Here is a 16,222-nt window from a genome sequence, read left to right as displayed (position 1 = left end):
GAAGATATTAGCATTTCATAGGTTATAGGCAATTTGGGTAGAATCATTTTTAAAATGCCAGATAGGTAATACTTGATATTTGTGTGTCCCTTTACATATACAAAATTAACTCATTCATTTCTTCTAAGAAGTATATAGGAGTAGGTACTATTACATTTCACAGAAGAGAAAGTCGAGTCTTAAGTGGTAAAGCAATTTGCTCTGAACCAAGTCTGAGATTATTCCATGACTGACTTAAGTACAGTAGTTTCTTATTGAATGACTACGTAGATGAACAAATGTGGGACTGATCTTTAGAGCACTTTTATTAGGAGTAACTTGCTCTTGAGATTCTCTAACTTTAGGACATTGGCTTTATTCTTTTTTTTTTTTTTTTTTTTGTTAGATTTGACTTTGCTCAGAGAGTCTTCAAAATGCCGAACTGGGGTGGAGGAGCTAAATGTGGAGCCTGTGAAAAGACAGTATATCATGCAGAAGAAATCCAGTGCAATGGAAGGAGTTTCCACAAGACCTGCTTCCTCTGCAGTGAGTAGGGTGAACTCCCCAAGCAGCCCTTAGCATCAAGAGGACACATTTATCCCAGTCTACAGTTATCTATAAATACCATCAATCAGTACTTTTCAAAGTACCACCAGGGGAGTAGCCACAGAATATAACTAGGGTTCCATCCAAAGAAGGGAAAATGCTCTCCTAAGTACTCCCTTTTTCCAATCGCATGCCCAAATAAGAGGCCATTTCTTTGGTACTCGAAGGCAGAACAAGCTGGCTTGTTCCTGCTTTTGGTGGTGAAAACCTCGACCCAATGGTGAAATGTACAAAATATAGCTTGGCCAAGGAAGGATGCTATTGCTAGTTTGAAGCCATTAAGCACCATATTTGTAGTTGAGTTACATTCATAAAATGTACACTCCCCCTTCACCAGTGAAACCTTCCCGCCACCAATGCTGCCTATCTTCCTCCTCCCCATCCTCTGCCTGTCTTCAAGACAGGCATTCTATTTCTGTCACTCATTATTAGCATTAACCAGTTGTCACTAAAGCCACTGTGATTGGTCTTTCCTCATCCACAATTTGTGTTAGGCAGGGGTCCACTGTGGGAAACAAAGAGAATCTTGATTATCTCCTGCTATGCTGATTCAAAAATCAGTATAAATCAGTCAAAATCAGCTTCTGGTATTCCTGGGGATCTGTCTTTGTCTGATGCATATGACTCAGATTAAAGCATTTCTCATCTTGATGCTCAGGTTACCAGCATTTGTAGCAGAGCCTGTGCTGGTACAAGCCAAGCCCAGTCACTGGAAAACTGCAGAATCCTTTGAAAGTTTCACATTTTCTAGGAGCTAGTCCTGATCTGGGAGGAATCATTTTAAACTACTTTCTTTCTTTGCTCTCTTCAAGTAGTTCTGCTTTAAAAGCTAGTCCAACTTCACTGGGCTTTTGATACTTCCAATCCAGAATTGCCCCCCACCCCCACTATTGTAATTCTGTTTAATCCAAGGGCAGCAAAATATCACACTGCCTCAAACAGTTTTACACAGCATTTTGAAGGTTTGAGTCATTAGGGCAAGGGATCCCCTTTCCCCAACCCCATCCTTAGCTGCCAGAATTAGTAATGTCTTTTGCTGCAGGAGTTTTCATTTGCTTTTACCTTCCACAGCAAGCATAATTATCTCCCCCAAACAGGGAGAAATGTTGATTGGGTTGGTATAGTTAATGATGGTTTGGACTTTAATGATAAACAGTTATTTTAAGTCATTATACACAATCATCAGATTCATACTTACTATTACAATTATCCAGCATTGCCCAAGGGAATTTATTCTATATCCTCTGGCTTTTGTCCAAAAAAATCATTTAAAAGGAATGAAATGAAATATAGGAAAGAACATTGGAACTGGAGTGCAAATAAGTAGGGTTTGAATGTGGATTCTTCCTCTACTATCTGACCTTAGGGAAGTCATTTTCCCACCAACCCCCTACTCCACACACTTCCCATCTATATAGTAGAAATGGTTATGCCAATTTCAAAGGTGTTACAAGAATAAATGTGTTGGGTTTTTTTGTTTGTTTATTTGTTTAGGCCACACCGGTGGTGCTCAGGGGTTATTCTTGGCTCTATGCTCAGAAATTGCTCCTTGCAGGCTCAGGGGATCATGGGGTATAAGGATTTGAACTGGGGTCCATCCCAGGTCGGCAGAGTGCAAGACAAACACCCTACTGTTGTGCTATTGCTCTGGCCCCAGAAAGGTGTAGTATTTGAGAGGAAAATTCAGCCTTATAGTTTTTGAAACTCTTTAGTCTGACTTTGATTTCTCAATGGCTCAGAACATGGGAGGGAAGCTTTTCCTGACAGATGAAGTCTCATCTTTCCTTGGAGCAAGACAATTTCTTTGTTCTATGAATCCTGTTCAGTGGGAAAAGGGATTGAACATTTGGTGCTATCACCCTTTTAATACTTTGATATATTTTTATTCAAAAGTGGGGGAACATAAACAATATAAATTCTATAGTGGTATATATAAGACTTTGTCTATCTAGAAGCATGTCTGTTTTTACTATTACCACTTTCTTGCTAGATGCTACTTTGTAGTTGGTGAAAATGTGTACAGAAGAGCAGAGATATCTTACCTTGGCTCAGGGCCAGTCATCTCTCAATTTAGCTGAAACCAGGATGGATGAAATATCTTTTATTTTGGTGAAAGGGGATACTGGGAGTGGGCCAAAACTTGTGATATTGGGGTTTACTCTTGACAAAATTCTGGGGACTCACAGTTGGCAGTGTTCAGGGTACCATAAAGTGCCAGAGCTGGAATCCAGGACTACCAAACAAAACATGCATTGCAACTCTTTGAATAATCTCCGAGGTCTTAATTTACTCAATTAAGCATGCTAAGTCTTAATTCTTTCTACCAATATTGTCCAAAAGAACTACAATGCAGGGAAGTGATAGTACAATGAACAGAATGCTTGCCATGTACATAGCCAACCTGGGCTTTATTGTCCCAGGCACTGTATATGATCCCTTGAGCCTGTTGGAGAGGTCCCTGAGCACAGCTGGGCATGGATTCTCCCCAAAATAAACAAAAATAAATACAGTACAAGCCACATTGGCAAATGTAATAATTTTAGTTACCTTAAAGGTATGCAACAATAATTTTACTTAGCCCCAAATTATTCGAATATATAATCATTAATAAATTAACACATTAATAAATACACATTTGTACTAATTTTTTGAGGGGCTTTGTGTCACATCTGAACTCAGAGCTTACTTCTGATGCTGTGTTCAGGTATCATTCCTGGCAGTGCTCAGGGTACCATATGTGGTACCAGGGATGAAACTTGGTTCAGTCATATCCAGGGCAAGCACCCTATCCTCTGTGTTATCTCTCCAGTATTTCATTTTCTTTTAAAATGGATTAAAATAGTTTTAATATGCACAACACTGAGCTCCAATTTTAATGAGTTCCCATATGCCGTCTGTCTGCTGCACCTCAAATAACCCAGCCACCATTTCCTCAGCAACAGCCTTATCTTGTCTCTCCCACTTCCCTATTTAATTGATTTATTTCCTAACAACAAAATACTAGTTGAGGATATCTTATTAGCTTGAAGAAAAAAAAAAGATCTTCCAATGTAGAATTGCTTATAGAGGCATTTGATGAAACTGGTTTAAAAAGAGAGGCAAATAATTGTAATATTTTTTTATTACTCCTTCCTGACCACCACGAAACGAACAACCTTTAAGTATCATTGTCACAAAACAATGAAATCAACTCTTAAGTTATAAAAACTCTACACATCTTTGAGAGAAGCCCTAATTTATAGGTACTTCTGGCTGAGCTTGAATGTCCAGAATGTTTAGAAACAAACAAAGCTGCCTCACAAACAAGGTGAGTGTGTGATGGACTTGCTAAATGGCTGGCCATAATCTCCCCTGGTGACTGTGGATGAGGGAAAAGCAAAGAAAGGCTGGCTAAAAGTGTTTCCTAGATTTGTGCCATATGAGGAAAAAGCAGCATCTCAAACTCAAAATGGTATTCATTTCTAGTTTAAATTAAATATCATGCCCCTGAAGGTATACCACACTCTTGCTTATCACCTTAAAAGTTAAATTTTTTTCAAGTTGGTAAAAAGAAAAATCATAATTTAAAACATATATTTACACTTAGGGAAAATGAGGCTTGCCTGAAATGCATTATGAGGGACAGTTTTCTGTCAGCTAAAATAAAAACCAATAGAAGCCTAAAGGTCTCATAGCATCTCCTCTATTTCAAGAACTAGATGAGAATTAGTTTCAGTGACCAGCAACTTGTGCTCTGCACAGACCAAGATAAGAGACACTATAATTTTGGTTCTGATGTGGTTAAGAAAAATATTAACTTCTCTCTTGCCTTATCCTCTATTTCCCCAAAGTCATGTGAGCTGGGAATTCTGGATTGTAGATTGTTTTGATTGGGAACTGTTCTTAGCCAGTCCAAAACCACATTCCTGCCTTCATGGCAGTTTCTATCTCTTTCAAGCTGAGTTCCAGTGGATTCAGTTTCTCCCTTGTCCTACTCTATGAAATTAGGACTTTTGGCGAATCTATAATTACAGACAGATGTTCTGGTTATGTTCTTAGTGGGAGGGTACCTTTGATGGGTCCTTTAGCTGGAGCAGCACTAGAGGTTGAGAGATGTGAGAGAAATCTCAGCCTACTCAGCCTCACTCCCTTTCTTCCACAGTGGCCTGCAGGAAGGCTCTTGACAGCACCACAGTGGCCGCACATGAGTCAGAGATCTACTGTAAGGTGTGCTATGGGCGCAAGTATGGTCCCAAGGGCATCGGATTCGGACAAGGTGCTGGCTGCCTCAGCACGGACACAGGCGAGCACCTGGGCCTCCAGTTTCAAGAGTGAGTTACCACCCTACCTCACCCAGCCCCAGAGGACTAAGTTCTCAGGATGGTTCCGTCCATTCCCATAGCAACAAGTTTCTGGAGGAGGGAGAATGGACCCTATTGTTGACTTGCCCAACAATAGAAAAACCAAGCTTTAAAAACGTGTCATTTCTTCCAAGACTCTCTAAATGATCTGCCTTTCTAAAAGGCAATTACTTTTTACACAGAGGCTCCTGGTTTGTATGTCAAAAGGAAACTTCCAATGTACAGACGTTCTATTGTTTGACCTTTGCAAAACCGTGTGGAGCCTCTTTGCATCCCTTGGAGCGTTCCTGTGTAAATCACATAAATATGGCAGAGAAGCAATGACCGCTCTCTGTAGGTTTGTCATTAAAGATTTCTTCCGGTGAGCCGTAAAGTGACTAATGTCCATGTGACTGCAGAGTTGGTCTTTGGGGATGGGTTGTGCCATCAGAGTAGACAAGCAATCGTTACTGTTGAATGCTTTTCTCTGGCTGCCTGTCACCAATTGTGCTGAGAGTTCCTCAAAACCACTGCAGGGAAGCTGGGAGAGCATGCTTTGCTTCCTCATCCATTAGATGCTGCCTCTTTCTTGATGATCAAGCTGATCTCCAGTCCAGAATTGAGCAAAGATGGATAGCACTGGACTCCAGCCTAGACCAATGGTATCTGGGCACAGATCCACAGTGGGATGGGGCAGAAAGGAATTGTGTCCATGGAAGACTCCCAGTTGGCAGTTAGTCCATCTGAAGAATCTTCTAGGGAGAGTGGTTCCTGGTAGAGCCTGGTAAAGAGGAGGCTGTTGTGGTCAATTGTTTGAATTTTACTCATTATTTAATCACATTCAGAGGCACATTTTATTTATTTTGGAGTTGGGGATACACTCAGTGGTACTCAACGCTTATCCCTGACTGTGTGCTTAGAGGTCATCTTGGTGTTTCTTGTTTTTGTGGTGTTTTTTTTTTTTGTTTTGTTTTTTTTTGTTTTGTTTTTTTGGGCCACACCTGGTGTTGCTCAGGGGTTACTCCTGGCTATCTGCTCAGAAATAGCTCCTGGCAGGCACGGGGGACCATATGGGACACCGGGATTTGAACCAACCACCTTTGGTCCTGGATCGGCTGCTTGCAAGGCAAACACCGCTGTGCTATCTCTCCGGGCCCCAGCTTGGTGGTTCTTAAAGGATCCTATGTGTTGATGCCAGGATTAAACCAAAGTTGACTATGTGCAAGGACCTTAATATCTCTACTATCTCTCCAGCCCATGAAGACTCTTAGGGAAAAAGTTAAAAAGCTAATACTAATTGTATTATCTGCTTTGCATTATCCAAAGCTCACTCTTCTGTTTAGGCTTTCTTGTGAGGCACAAAGGGGAAAGAGTGTATGGAGAGGAAACTGGTGCAGCCAGTGATGAGCTGCCTGACTGAGGCAGTGACCCTCAAACACATATTTTCCTCCAGAGCGTTCAGTCTTCTTGACAAGGGTAGGGAGAGGCCAACGTCAGGCAGCCCAGGCTTGAATCAGGTCAGGCTTATGTGCTTCACAGATATTGCCTTTTTCATAAGTTCCCCCACCAGCAAAAAGATTATGACTTGCTGAAAGCTTCAAAGATGGTTAGTGTGTTTTAGCTATAAAATCATTTTAATTAAAGTACATAAATTGTTTTTTAAGACCCGTCGTTTCTTGCACACTTAAAATAGACTATGGTAGAGTGTAAATAGAACTTTTATATGCATTGGGAAACTGAAAAACTCACATGACACGCTTTCTAGCAATATTCTCTTAATTGCAGCCATCTGGTATGGAACCTGCAGAATCTCTGAGGTATTGTACAAAGAACACCCCCAAACATATAAAAACAGTATCTCTTTATTATGAATGTTATTCTCATAGCAACGAGACCTTTGGCTGCAGGATTGAATTATAATAAAAACTCATCATCTACTCAGACTGCAATTTGTTTAGGTTTGTCAAGAGCCCATCCTTAGTTTATTCCTTCAGATTCTCAATAAAGGCAATCAGTGGCCATCATGATAGTTCAGAGAAAATGTAATGAAGTCCGTAGCAAAGGGATGGAGAGACAGTCCAACAGGCTGAGTACCGTGGGGAGTCCCAGTTTATTAACTGGCATCACATGATCCCTGAGCACTGGTTTGTATGGATTGTGACCTCCAATCACAAATGGGTGAAGCCTCAACTCCACAGCAATCAATACATTGCAATGATAATAGCACAAACTAAAATATATGGAAATCTATTGTGTATTTCAAAACAGAAAGGAAAGAGGTTTTTTTTTTTTTTTTTTTTTTTTTTTTGCCAGTGATAGTTGTCAGAGATGTATCAGTCCATTGTACATGTAGGCAGAGGTAGTCTGTGTGCTTTGCTCATTCTGCCTCATTTTAGTCTTTTAAAAACCCTGTGAGGAAGCCTCCAGGTTTATTTCCACTTTACAGAGAGGTGTCCCATACAAAGAGCAGTCAATTCACTTAGGTCATATAGATGCTGCCATGGAAGGGTAACAGGGGACATTTGTCTGTGTTTTACCACCAGGTCACCAAAGGTGGCACGCTCAGCCACCAGCAGCAATCCTTCAAAGTTCACTGCTAAATTTGGAGAATCAGAGAAGTGCCCTAGATGTGGAAAATCAGTCTATGCTGCTGAGAAGGTGATGGGTGGTGGCAAGGTAAGGAGTTTTATCCCAGCCAAAAGATCTGCTTGTGTTCCACAGAAGCAGGTGGGAGGAAGGCCAGAAGGAAGAAAATTTGGGTGGGTACAGGGCAAGCCCTTCAATCTCCTTAGCCTCTAGGAGCTACTTGAGGCACTATTCATATTCTTCCACTATGCCAAGTCGTGATCCAAACCTGCTATTCTCAAGTTACCCTTAGAAAGCAGAACTGATGCGATTCAATCCAATGCACATGGCAGTTAACTCAGAAGGTAAAAGTCACTGAGCTTGAAGCTCTGGAAGAGCAAAAAGGTATACGAATCTTCTATCCTCCGTGTCCACAGTCCTTCCAGAGATGAGTGAGCTCTGGGACCACATCATCACTACTTGACTCAACTTCCAACTGGCATCACTACTGGTGGATATAGCAAGTCCTGAATAACCACCAGATATAGCTAAATTCACTACCCAAAAAAACTCTTAGGAGAGTTGCTGAATATCTGAGATAGAAATACCTGCTTGCTACCTGGGTTCAATCCCTGACATCCCATATAGTCCACCCAAGCCTGCCAGGTGCAATATCTGAGCACAGAGCCAGAAGGAACCCCTGAGTGAGGCCGGGTGTGGCCCATGAACAAAAACAAACAAACAAACAAAAAAGAAGTGATCAATGATATCACTTCTTTAGGTATAATAAAGGCAATTATCTATTGGAAGTTAGGGATCTCCTAAGCAATAATACCCAGAGACCCCAGAATCAACTAGGCCAATGGCTTCAGTCTAGGGACTCCTTAGAGCCTGCAAGGGCCCTGCTAGGGAACTCCATGGCAATACTCAGTGATGCTCAAGGGTGCTGATGTGTTAGATGGACCGCGATTCGATCCCCCGGCGTCCCATATGGTCCCCCCAAGCCAGGAGCGATTTCTGAGCGCATAGCCAGGAGTGACCCCTGAGCGTCAATCGGTTGTGGCCCGAAAAAACAAAAACAAAAAAAAACAAAAACAAAAAAAAAGAAAAAGAAAAAGAATATGAACTCATACCCCAGCAAGACATATTGTGAACCCCTAACCTCTCAGCTATCTCCCTAGGCTCCCAGAAGGCCTTTCTTATACACTGTCAAAGATGGCGTCTCCAAAAAGAAAAAAAAATACCTGCTTGTGCTACAAACTCTGATTTAAGACTTAAAGGCAGCCAATGTTTCAAAGTATTAGAAAACTCCTATTTATAGGACATGAGGCAGTGAAGGGTGTGTGTGTGAAAAGGACATTGGAGACATCCTTCACCTATTTGGAAACCCATGAGAACCCTTAGCTGTGGCTTGATAGACATGCAGATATACACGTCATCTTACCTATGATCAAGTAATGGAGTCTCTTCCATCAGAGAATGAAGAATCAAAACAAGATTGAATTATCCACATAGTTGCCTTATCTCTTCACTTTTCTCTTCTTTAACTTTATGAGTGTAAATGTGATTTTAAGTCCTGTATTCAATTTCCTCTCTCCAGTTTATTTCTGGATCTTTAGAAAGGGAAACCCATTTCTATGTAGTATCTACTGAAGGAAAACTTTATACTTGTTTTTAAAGGAACTGAGAATTATTCAGTGAGTGCACAGCATCTCATTTTCTCCAAACCTCCAGAAAAAGTACTCTGGGGGTTGACTAGTGTTATGCATGTTTAAGACACTGGCCTTTCTCCACATGCTCTAGTCACAGGGACTTTCCATGGGAATGAATGTAGCCCAAAGCAGCAACTTTCTAACTTCCTCTTCTTTCTGGCTCTTAGCCTTGGCACAAGACCTGCTTCCGCTGTGCCATCTGTGGGAAGAGTCTAGAGTCCACAAATGTCACCGACAAAGATGGGGAACTTTATTGCAAAGGTGAGTGGTTCTGGGTCTCTCTTCAGATATTTTCCTGGGGTGGAGAAGAGAAGGGGCATCCATGCTTAGAGACTGGCATTTGTTCATGGCCTGATGGCTCAGCATGAGCAAGAGTGAGGTTCTTTAGAAGGAGTAAATCTACCTGAAGGAAAGAAATATCTATGCATCTCCCCCAGAGCATGGTGGGGAGAAGTCTGAGGCTTCCAGATGCACAGGGATTTCTGGCAGCTGGATACTTGGGGGAGAGTTGAGAAGAGGAGGAACTTGTACTGAGACTGGTCCTGAATGTCTTAGCCTGCAGGTAGGACAGTACAATTCTACCCCTACTCACTTGAGTGACAGATTAGGGAGCCTAAGGGAAGATGACAAGTTTGGCCTCTTTCTCTCTGTTGTTCCCTTCTTCCATCTGTTTCTGATATTGCATATCCCTTCATGTTTTCCAGGACAGAACTAATGATTTTTTTCCCCCCAGGATCTCAGAACTCTGGTCCTCACTGTTTTATAACCCACCTTGTATTGTGGAGAGAGAGCAGAGTCTGAGTCCCTTTCTCAAGCTACAGAAAATAAGGTTTATGACAGGGTCAAGGCAACATCTTCTCCAACACAAAACCTCTCCTGGGCCTATTCTGTTTTTTCAGTGGGGTCTTCCCATTCTATAAGTTACTGGCAGTATCTCAGAATCTCCAAATGTGTGCCCTAAAGTGGGGTAAAGGGAAGAGAGGTGAGGACTATAGGGAGGCCTTTCCCAATAGTTCCTGAAAGTTGCTTCAGCTTTTCCCAATATGTGACAAGATAGAAACCAACACCCTGATTGGCAGGGTTGCCTTCTCCAGGATGTAGGGACTACTCAGCACTAACATGTTGTTGCTGCCAGGAGGGAGACCAACGTGTAGACAAAAAATTGCATTTCCAGTGAAGAGAGAGAGTAGAGAGCCATCCATAATGCATAGAGAGATGAGTGGTAGAAATTAAGTGTTGATTAGAAAAGGCATCTCACAAGGCAGAATTCCTCCAGGTCTTTAAGAATGAAGCTGGGTGTGAAGGAGAAGATTGAGATGAGAGCTGTGAGAACTGAGGTACCTCCAAAGCCTAGGCATCATGGTTTATTCCAGAAACTATCCTTGAGTGTAGGGAGGAAACCTTAGGCAGAGGTAGTAAAGGATGAGGTAGGGCAAGGGCCAGATGATTCAGATTCAAAGGAGGAAATATCTGTGAACATACTTGGCAAAGTGTAGAGATGTGTAAACCATTTTCAGTAGCAGATCAAAAGAAAATGAAGATTCACCTATTTTGAAGTGAACTTGTGAATACATTTATCCACAGGAAACCTCTCTGGGTGAGAGAATCAAGATAACCTGTCCTTTTTCTCTTCTCTTCTTGTTCATAGTTTGCTATGCCAAAAATTTTGGCCCTACGGGTATTGGGTTTGGCGGCCTCACACAACCAGGAGAAAAGAAAGAATGAAAAGTCCATCCTTTTTCAGCTCTTTCAACAGCCTCAGTTGGAAAACTTTCCCCAAACATAGTTGCAGTTCTTTCTGGACACTTTTTCTCTTCAGAAGCAAATGCTGTCTTGGCCCAAAGTTAGAAAGGACTTTTGGAAGAAAATGATTAAAAATCTAATCTGCAACAAATTCTTGATTATTTACATTTCTGGGATGGGAGAGTCAATAAATAAAAGTTTGTGGTTGTAGTTTGTCTATCTCTGGATATTTTCTTACAAATACAGTGGAGTAATATAGTGGGTAAGGCACTTGCTTTGTACAAAGCTGACCCAGATTTGTTCCCCAGCATCCCATGATCCTCTGAGCACTTCTGGGAGTGATTTCTAAATGCAGAGACGGGAGTAAGTCTTGAGCATTACTGAGTGTAGCCTTCAAAGTGAAAAAAACAAAGATCACTCAAAAAAAGTAGTGGTAAAGATGAGATACATTTTTTTTTTTTGGTTTTTGGGTCACAACCCAGCAGCGCTCAGGGGTTTCTCCTGGCAGGCTCAAGGGACCACATGGGATGCTGGGATTCGAACCACCAACCTTCTGCATGCAAGGCAAACGCTTTACTTACATGCTATCTCTCCGGCTCGATTAGATGAATTTTGATGATACTTAGGGAAGGAGTGAAATGAAGAATGAGTTGGGGGAAGAAACAGGACCTTCTAGAACCTGTCAATTGAAGCTTCTTCCTAAATCTTGGCAATCAGAAAAGTGTATCAGGAAGAAGACAAACCATGAAAGCAGTTCCAAAAAGCACATCAAAAGAAAACTGCTGAGTATCCACCCTTTTGTCCTAGCCCAACCTTGGCAGTTTCATGAAAACCTGGAAATGGCAACACATGTGGAGTTATCTTCTGTGGTATAAGCAACAGAATGGGTGATTTTTCTTTATTCTGAAACAATTCTGTAGAGTTTAGCAATTTTTTTAAGACTTCTCCGTCAAATTGCCAGACTCACAAATGAAATGTGGCCAATTAATGGCATCTTTTCCTGCTGCCTCAGCAGGTTCTCGCTGACTCCAGCGTCCAGCATGTTTTCTCAGGCCCCTGCTTTTTAACAACTCCAGCGTTTCTCTCACCAATGTGCAATTCTGAACTATTTGCAGCAAATGAAAGCAAATGAGTCTGTGGATAAAAATAACAAAACACTGAACTAATTTTTTTATACTATGAGATTTTCTGAAGATTTTTTTTAAAGGAGCTTTCTTTCAGGGATGTTTATATACTAATTGGCATTGGATCCTTAGTTGACTTTCTTAACTATTTATCATCTTTTGGCTGCTCAAAATGTAAATAGAGCTATCTATTTATTCTGTTTGGTTGGTATTAATAGACTATTTCAACAGAAAAAAAAATCTAACAAAGGTTTTGTCCTATTTCTCTTCCAAAGGGAATAGTGTTTGGAAACAGTTTCCAAAAATCTCCAAAGAAATGCTTTATTTCTTCAGAGACTCTGGATTCAGCTTCTTTATCATCCTCAGATTGCACCAAAACAACCTGATAATGGCAAAATTGTACATTCTGTGTTCTCTAGGATGGAAGCAGGGGACAATGGAATTTTGGGGTAGGGTACATACAGAGTTGCCCAGAGGACAAACCTGATACTCAGAGGCCCATGTATGGTGCTGGGTATTCAAACCAGTGTCTGCAGCAGCCACATGCAAGGAAAGTGCCTTAACTTCTGTAGTATCTTTATGGTCCAGGCAATGCATTTATAACTTATAAACCTTTTACCAAATTATATTGGAGCCAACATTATTCATAAATAGTATCAGCATACACTGAATTAAGTAAACCAAATCTGCTTTAATCTTCACTGTCTCTAAAATGGAAGCAAGCCCCTTACACTAAAGACTTCAGTGCTCCCACACGTGAAAAGACTACAGGACAAAGGGTCTTCTCTGTTATGTTTCACACTTCTCAGCCCCACCATCTCTCTGTCCAGGAGAACAAAGCTGAAAACTCCAAACAGCCTTTCTCTTGTTCTCACCCTTCTGTCTCACCTGCTTAGGCTCCTTGATTCTAACAAAATGGTTCTAGAATACACACCCTTCTTTGATTCTAACTCCAACTGCTATATGTGTTAGTTGCTGAATGCTTTCATAACAGTGTACCATGGACTAGGCAGCTTAAATGATAGAATTATATTTTCATAATTCTAGAGGCAAATGTCCAAGAATAAAATTTCAAGAGTTGATTTTGTTGAGGTCTCTTGGTTTGATCATGACTGCCTTCTGTGTCTTAATATTGGCTTCTCTCTGGGCATGTGTCATAGTTTCCTACTCTTTTAAGAACACCAATCAGATTGGAGTTAGGATCATTCAAGTGAACTTTCTTTTACCTCTACAAAGAAGTTATCTCCTGAGAAAGGGAAGTAATGTGGGTAACAGGGGTCAGGGATTTGGTAATAATGGTGATTTGGGAGAGTAGTATGGCTATACATCCAATGTACAGACTCAACAACACTGAAAGCATGAAATCCAAACTGAAGCCACTGAACTTTAATGTGCCTGCCAAGGTGGCAGGCAAGGGGTGGGGGATATGGATTTAAGGGTTCAGGATGATAGATTAGGGGAATCCTGGTGATGGGAGTTGACACTGGAGATGGGATTGGTGTTGAAATATTATATGCCTTAAACTCAACTATTAATAAATTGTAATTATCAATAATTTGTAATTTAATTTACAAATTACAAACTTAACTTGTAATTAAGTTCACATATGAATTTAAGGGGAACACAACTGAAGTAACACAATATAAAGACTTTCATGAATTGCCATTGGACTTAGACGATCTTAGCTTTAGACAACATCTTCCACATAGCCTCCAGTTACATACACAGATTAGTAGCTTTCAAAATATGCCAAACCCTCACCCCATGCCTTTGCTCTGATGTTTTTTGCTTAGAGTTTCTGGAAGATTCCCCACACCTGTTTATTCTCTTTTACCTCCTGCGTCTGGTGAGCTCAAGTCACAAGTCAAATGCCATCTCCTTTGCAAGATCTTCCCTGAATTATTTTAGTAGAATTATCCTGAACTACCTTTATAGAATTGATCCATCTCTGTTCCTAGTCAGTATATAACTAACATAGCACTAGTCTTGTTAACTGAAATCTTGAATCCCATCTGCCTTTTTTTTTTTTTTTTTTTTGGTTTTTGGGTTACACCTGGCAGTGCTCAGGGGTTACTCCTGGCTCTATGCTCAGAAATCACTCCTGGAACGCTCAGGGGACCATATGGGATGCTGGGATTCGAACCACTGACCTTCTGCATGAAAGGCAAATAAATGCCTTACCTCCATGCTATCTCTCCGCCCCCCCCATCTGCCTCCTTTAATAGGATGTGACATGTTTGTATTCAAGTGCTCAACAAATATCAGGCATTCAACAAACATTTGTAAATTGCATGACAGTCTAGCATAAATGTAAATTCTGTAAAACTTTCAAAGATATTACATTCTGGCACATAAAAAGAACTTAGACAGGTTTTCTTTTCCGGGGGCTAGCTCTAGCCGGTATGGGGTCTGGGGAGTCCCCAGGTGGAAGGCTCTCTTCCTAGCTTGGGCGTGCTGAGAGCCTTGGTAGGCCCCCAGCGTCCCCTCTCCTGCCCCCCCCCCCCGGCCTCCAGGCCTTCCTGGGGTGGCAGCCCAGGCGGCCAGACAAGGTGGATGTCGGGTGGTCCCTCCTGGAGGGGGTCCCAAGCTTTCCCCGCTCTTCACTAGGGGGGAGGACACAGGGAGGAGGGCGGGTAGATCCTGGCTTCCGGTGCTCTACCGAATCCTTTCTTGATCTGGAGGATAGCTCTAGCACAATTTCTTCCCAGTCTACATGTTCAAAACTCTCCGTACACCGTATATATTAATAGTATATCTTATCCTTAAGTTATGTTTTGTGTATGTAGAATGTCTATCTGGTATTCTGCCCTTTTGCACACCCCTGTAAAGCTCATTTTCACTCCTTAACTCTATCACCCCCAACCATCAGTACACCCCATTTACCCTTTGTAACTTCAGTACTTCACTGTCCTAATCACACACCAAAGTGGTGCACTGGATTTAACAACCCCCAACTATTTTAAAAGACTTAAAATGGACACATATGGCTTTTGAATATTTTATGTCTATTTTCTTTGACAGCTATAACTCTTACTAAATATTCCCTTATACAGTGAAGATTTTCCCCACCTTTTATCTTTTCTTCTCTCTGTGAGCTGTTTAATAAGGAATATTCGGTGAAAAAGTCCCTCAGTTTAATGGTTATGTTTAACCATATCCTGGGGATTTTTGGACTTGTTCTTGCAGCCCCCATATGGGCCTATAATGCCATGTTACATTGTTCCTTGTTTGCATAGGCACATTAAAATGGGAAAATACTATACATACAAATAAGTTCTTATCTAATAGAGGTAGGAACACAGAAATCTTGTAGAGCAATGGGTCCTTACACCCTGAACATTGACATAATGATCTGGCACAGGCCTCAGAAGAATGAGCATTCTCCATTCACCCCTGAACCAGGGAAGCTAACTGAAACATCCAAGGTCATTTATAACATCATCTGGAAGCAATCCTCTACCAGGGAAGACCCTACTGCTGCTCTGACATTGACCTGCTCAAGAGACTTCCCTCAACACTAAGAAGACTTGACAACAATGACCTGCGTACAGGACAGAGCTCTCTGCATTGCCCTTTTATTGTGAGGTGAAACTAGAAGACCCACATCCTGACTTCAACTTAGGATATGCAGATTTCAGGATCTTTAATACAGAAACATGATACCTACAACAGAGACTGTGTGAAAAATAAAAGTGTATTGGCAGTACAGACAATGACTTGGATTGGACAAACCAGTTTGCATGGAGACTAGAGTTGGTCTTCTGCTAGGAAACTTCCGGGGTAGGGTCTCCTTGTATTTAGGCCAAGGCTTTTCCTTTCCATGTCCCTCATATTTTGGTGGGCCTATGCAAACAAAAACTGCAACTCTAACAACGCTTTTTACGGTGCTCCTTTGACTCTAATCCAAAAAAAAAAAACCCCACTTAAACTTTTGAGGTTAAATTAAACTAATATGCATATGCAAGGAAATGTAAAAAAAATTCTATGCCTTCAAAGTTTAAGGAGTTACAGAAGTTTTATGGCCTTAGATTGCTTTGTGTACTGCTTAGAAATGTTATAATGTACTACAATCTGGGGACTTGAGGGATAAAGTAATTGTACATGGGTTCTATTTTACTTTTCTTAATGTTCTTTGGCTGAAAGTTCAAAATTAAGGTATCAGCAAGGGGTTTTC

General features: G+C 41.2%; 1 protein-coding gene across 1 annotated transcript; it reads left to right on the top strand.

Annotated features, from left to right (window-relative positions):
• The first annotated feature begins 413 nt into the window (after positions 1–413).
• On the top strand, positions 414–10,906 carry CSRP3 (cysteine and glycine rich protein 3). The gene is made up of 5 exons (XM_049781094.1): positions 414–525; positions 4,727–4,895; positions 7,448–7,580; positions 9,349–9,442; positions 10,830–10,906. The coding sequence occupies exons 1-5, from the start codon at positions 414–416 to the stop codon at positions 10,904–10,906; spliced, it is 585 nt and encodes a 194-aa protein (XP_049637051.1).
• The last annotated feature ends 5,316 nt before the right edge of the window (positions 10,907–16,222 follow it).

Source organism: Suncus etruscus, chromosome 9, assembly GCF_024139225.1.
Source record: "Suncus etruscus isolate mSunEtr1 chromosome 9, mSunEtr1.pri.cur, whole genome shotgun sequence".
Lineage (NCBI taxonomy): Eukaryota > Metazoa > Chordata > Mammalia > Eulipotyphla > Soricidae > Suncus > Suncus etruscus.
Note: the sequence above shows the minus strand (reverse complement) of the source record. Positions and strands in the feature narration are given on the sequence as shown.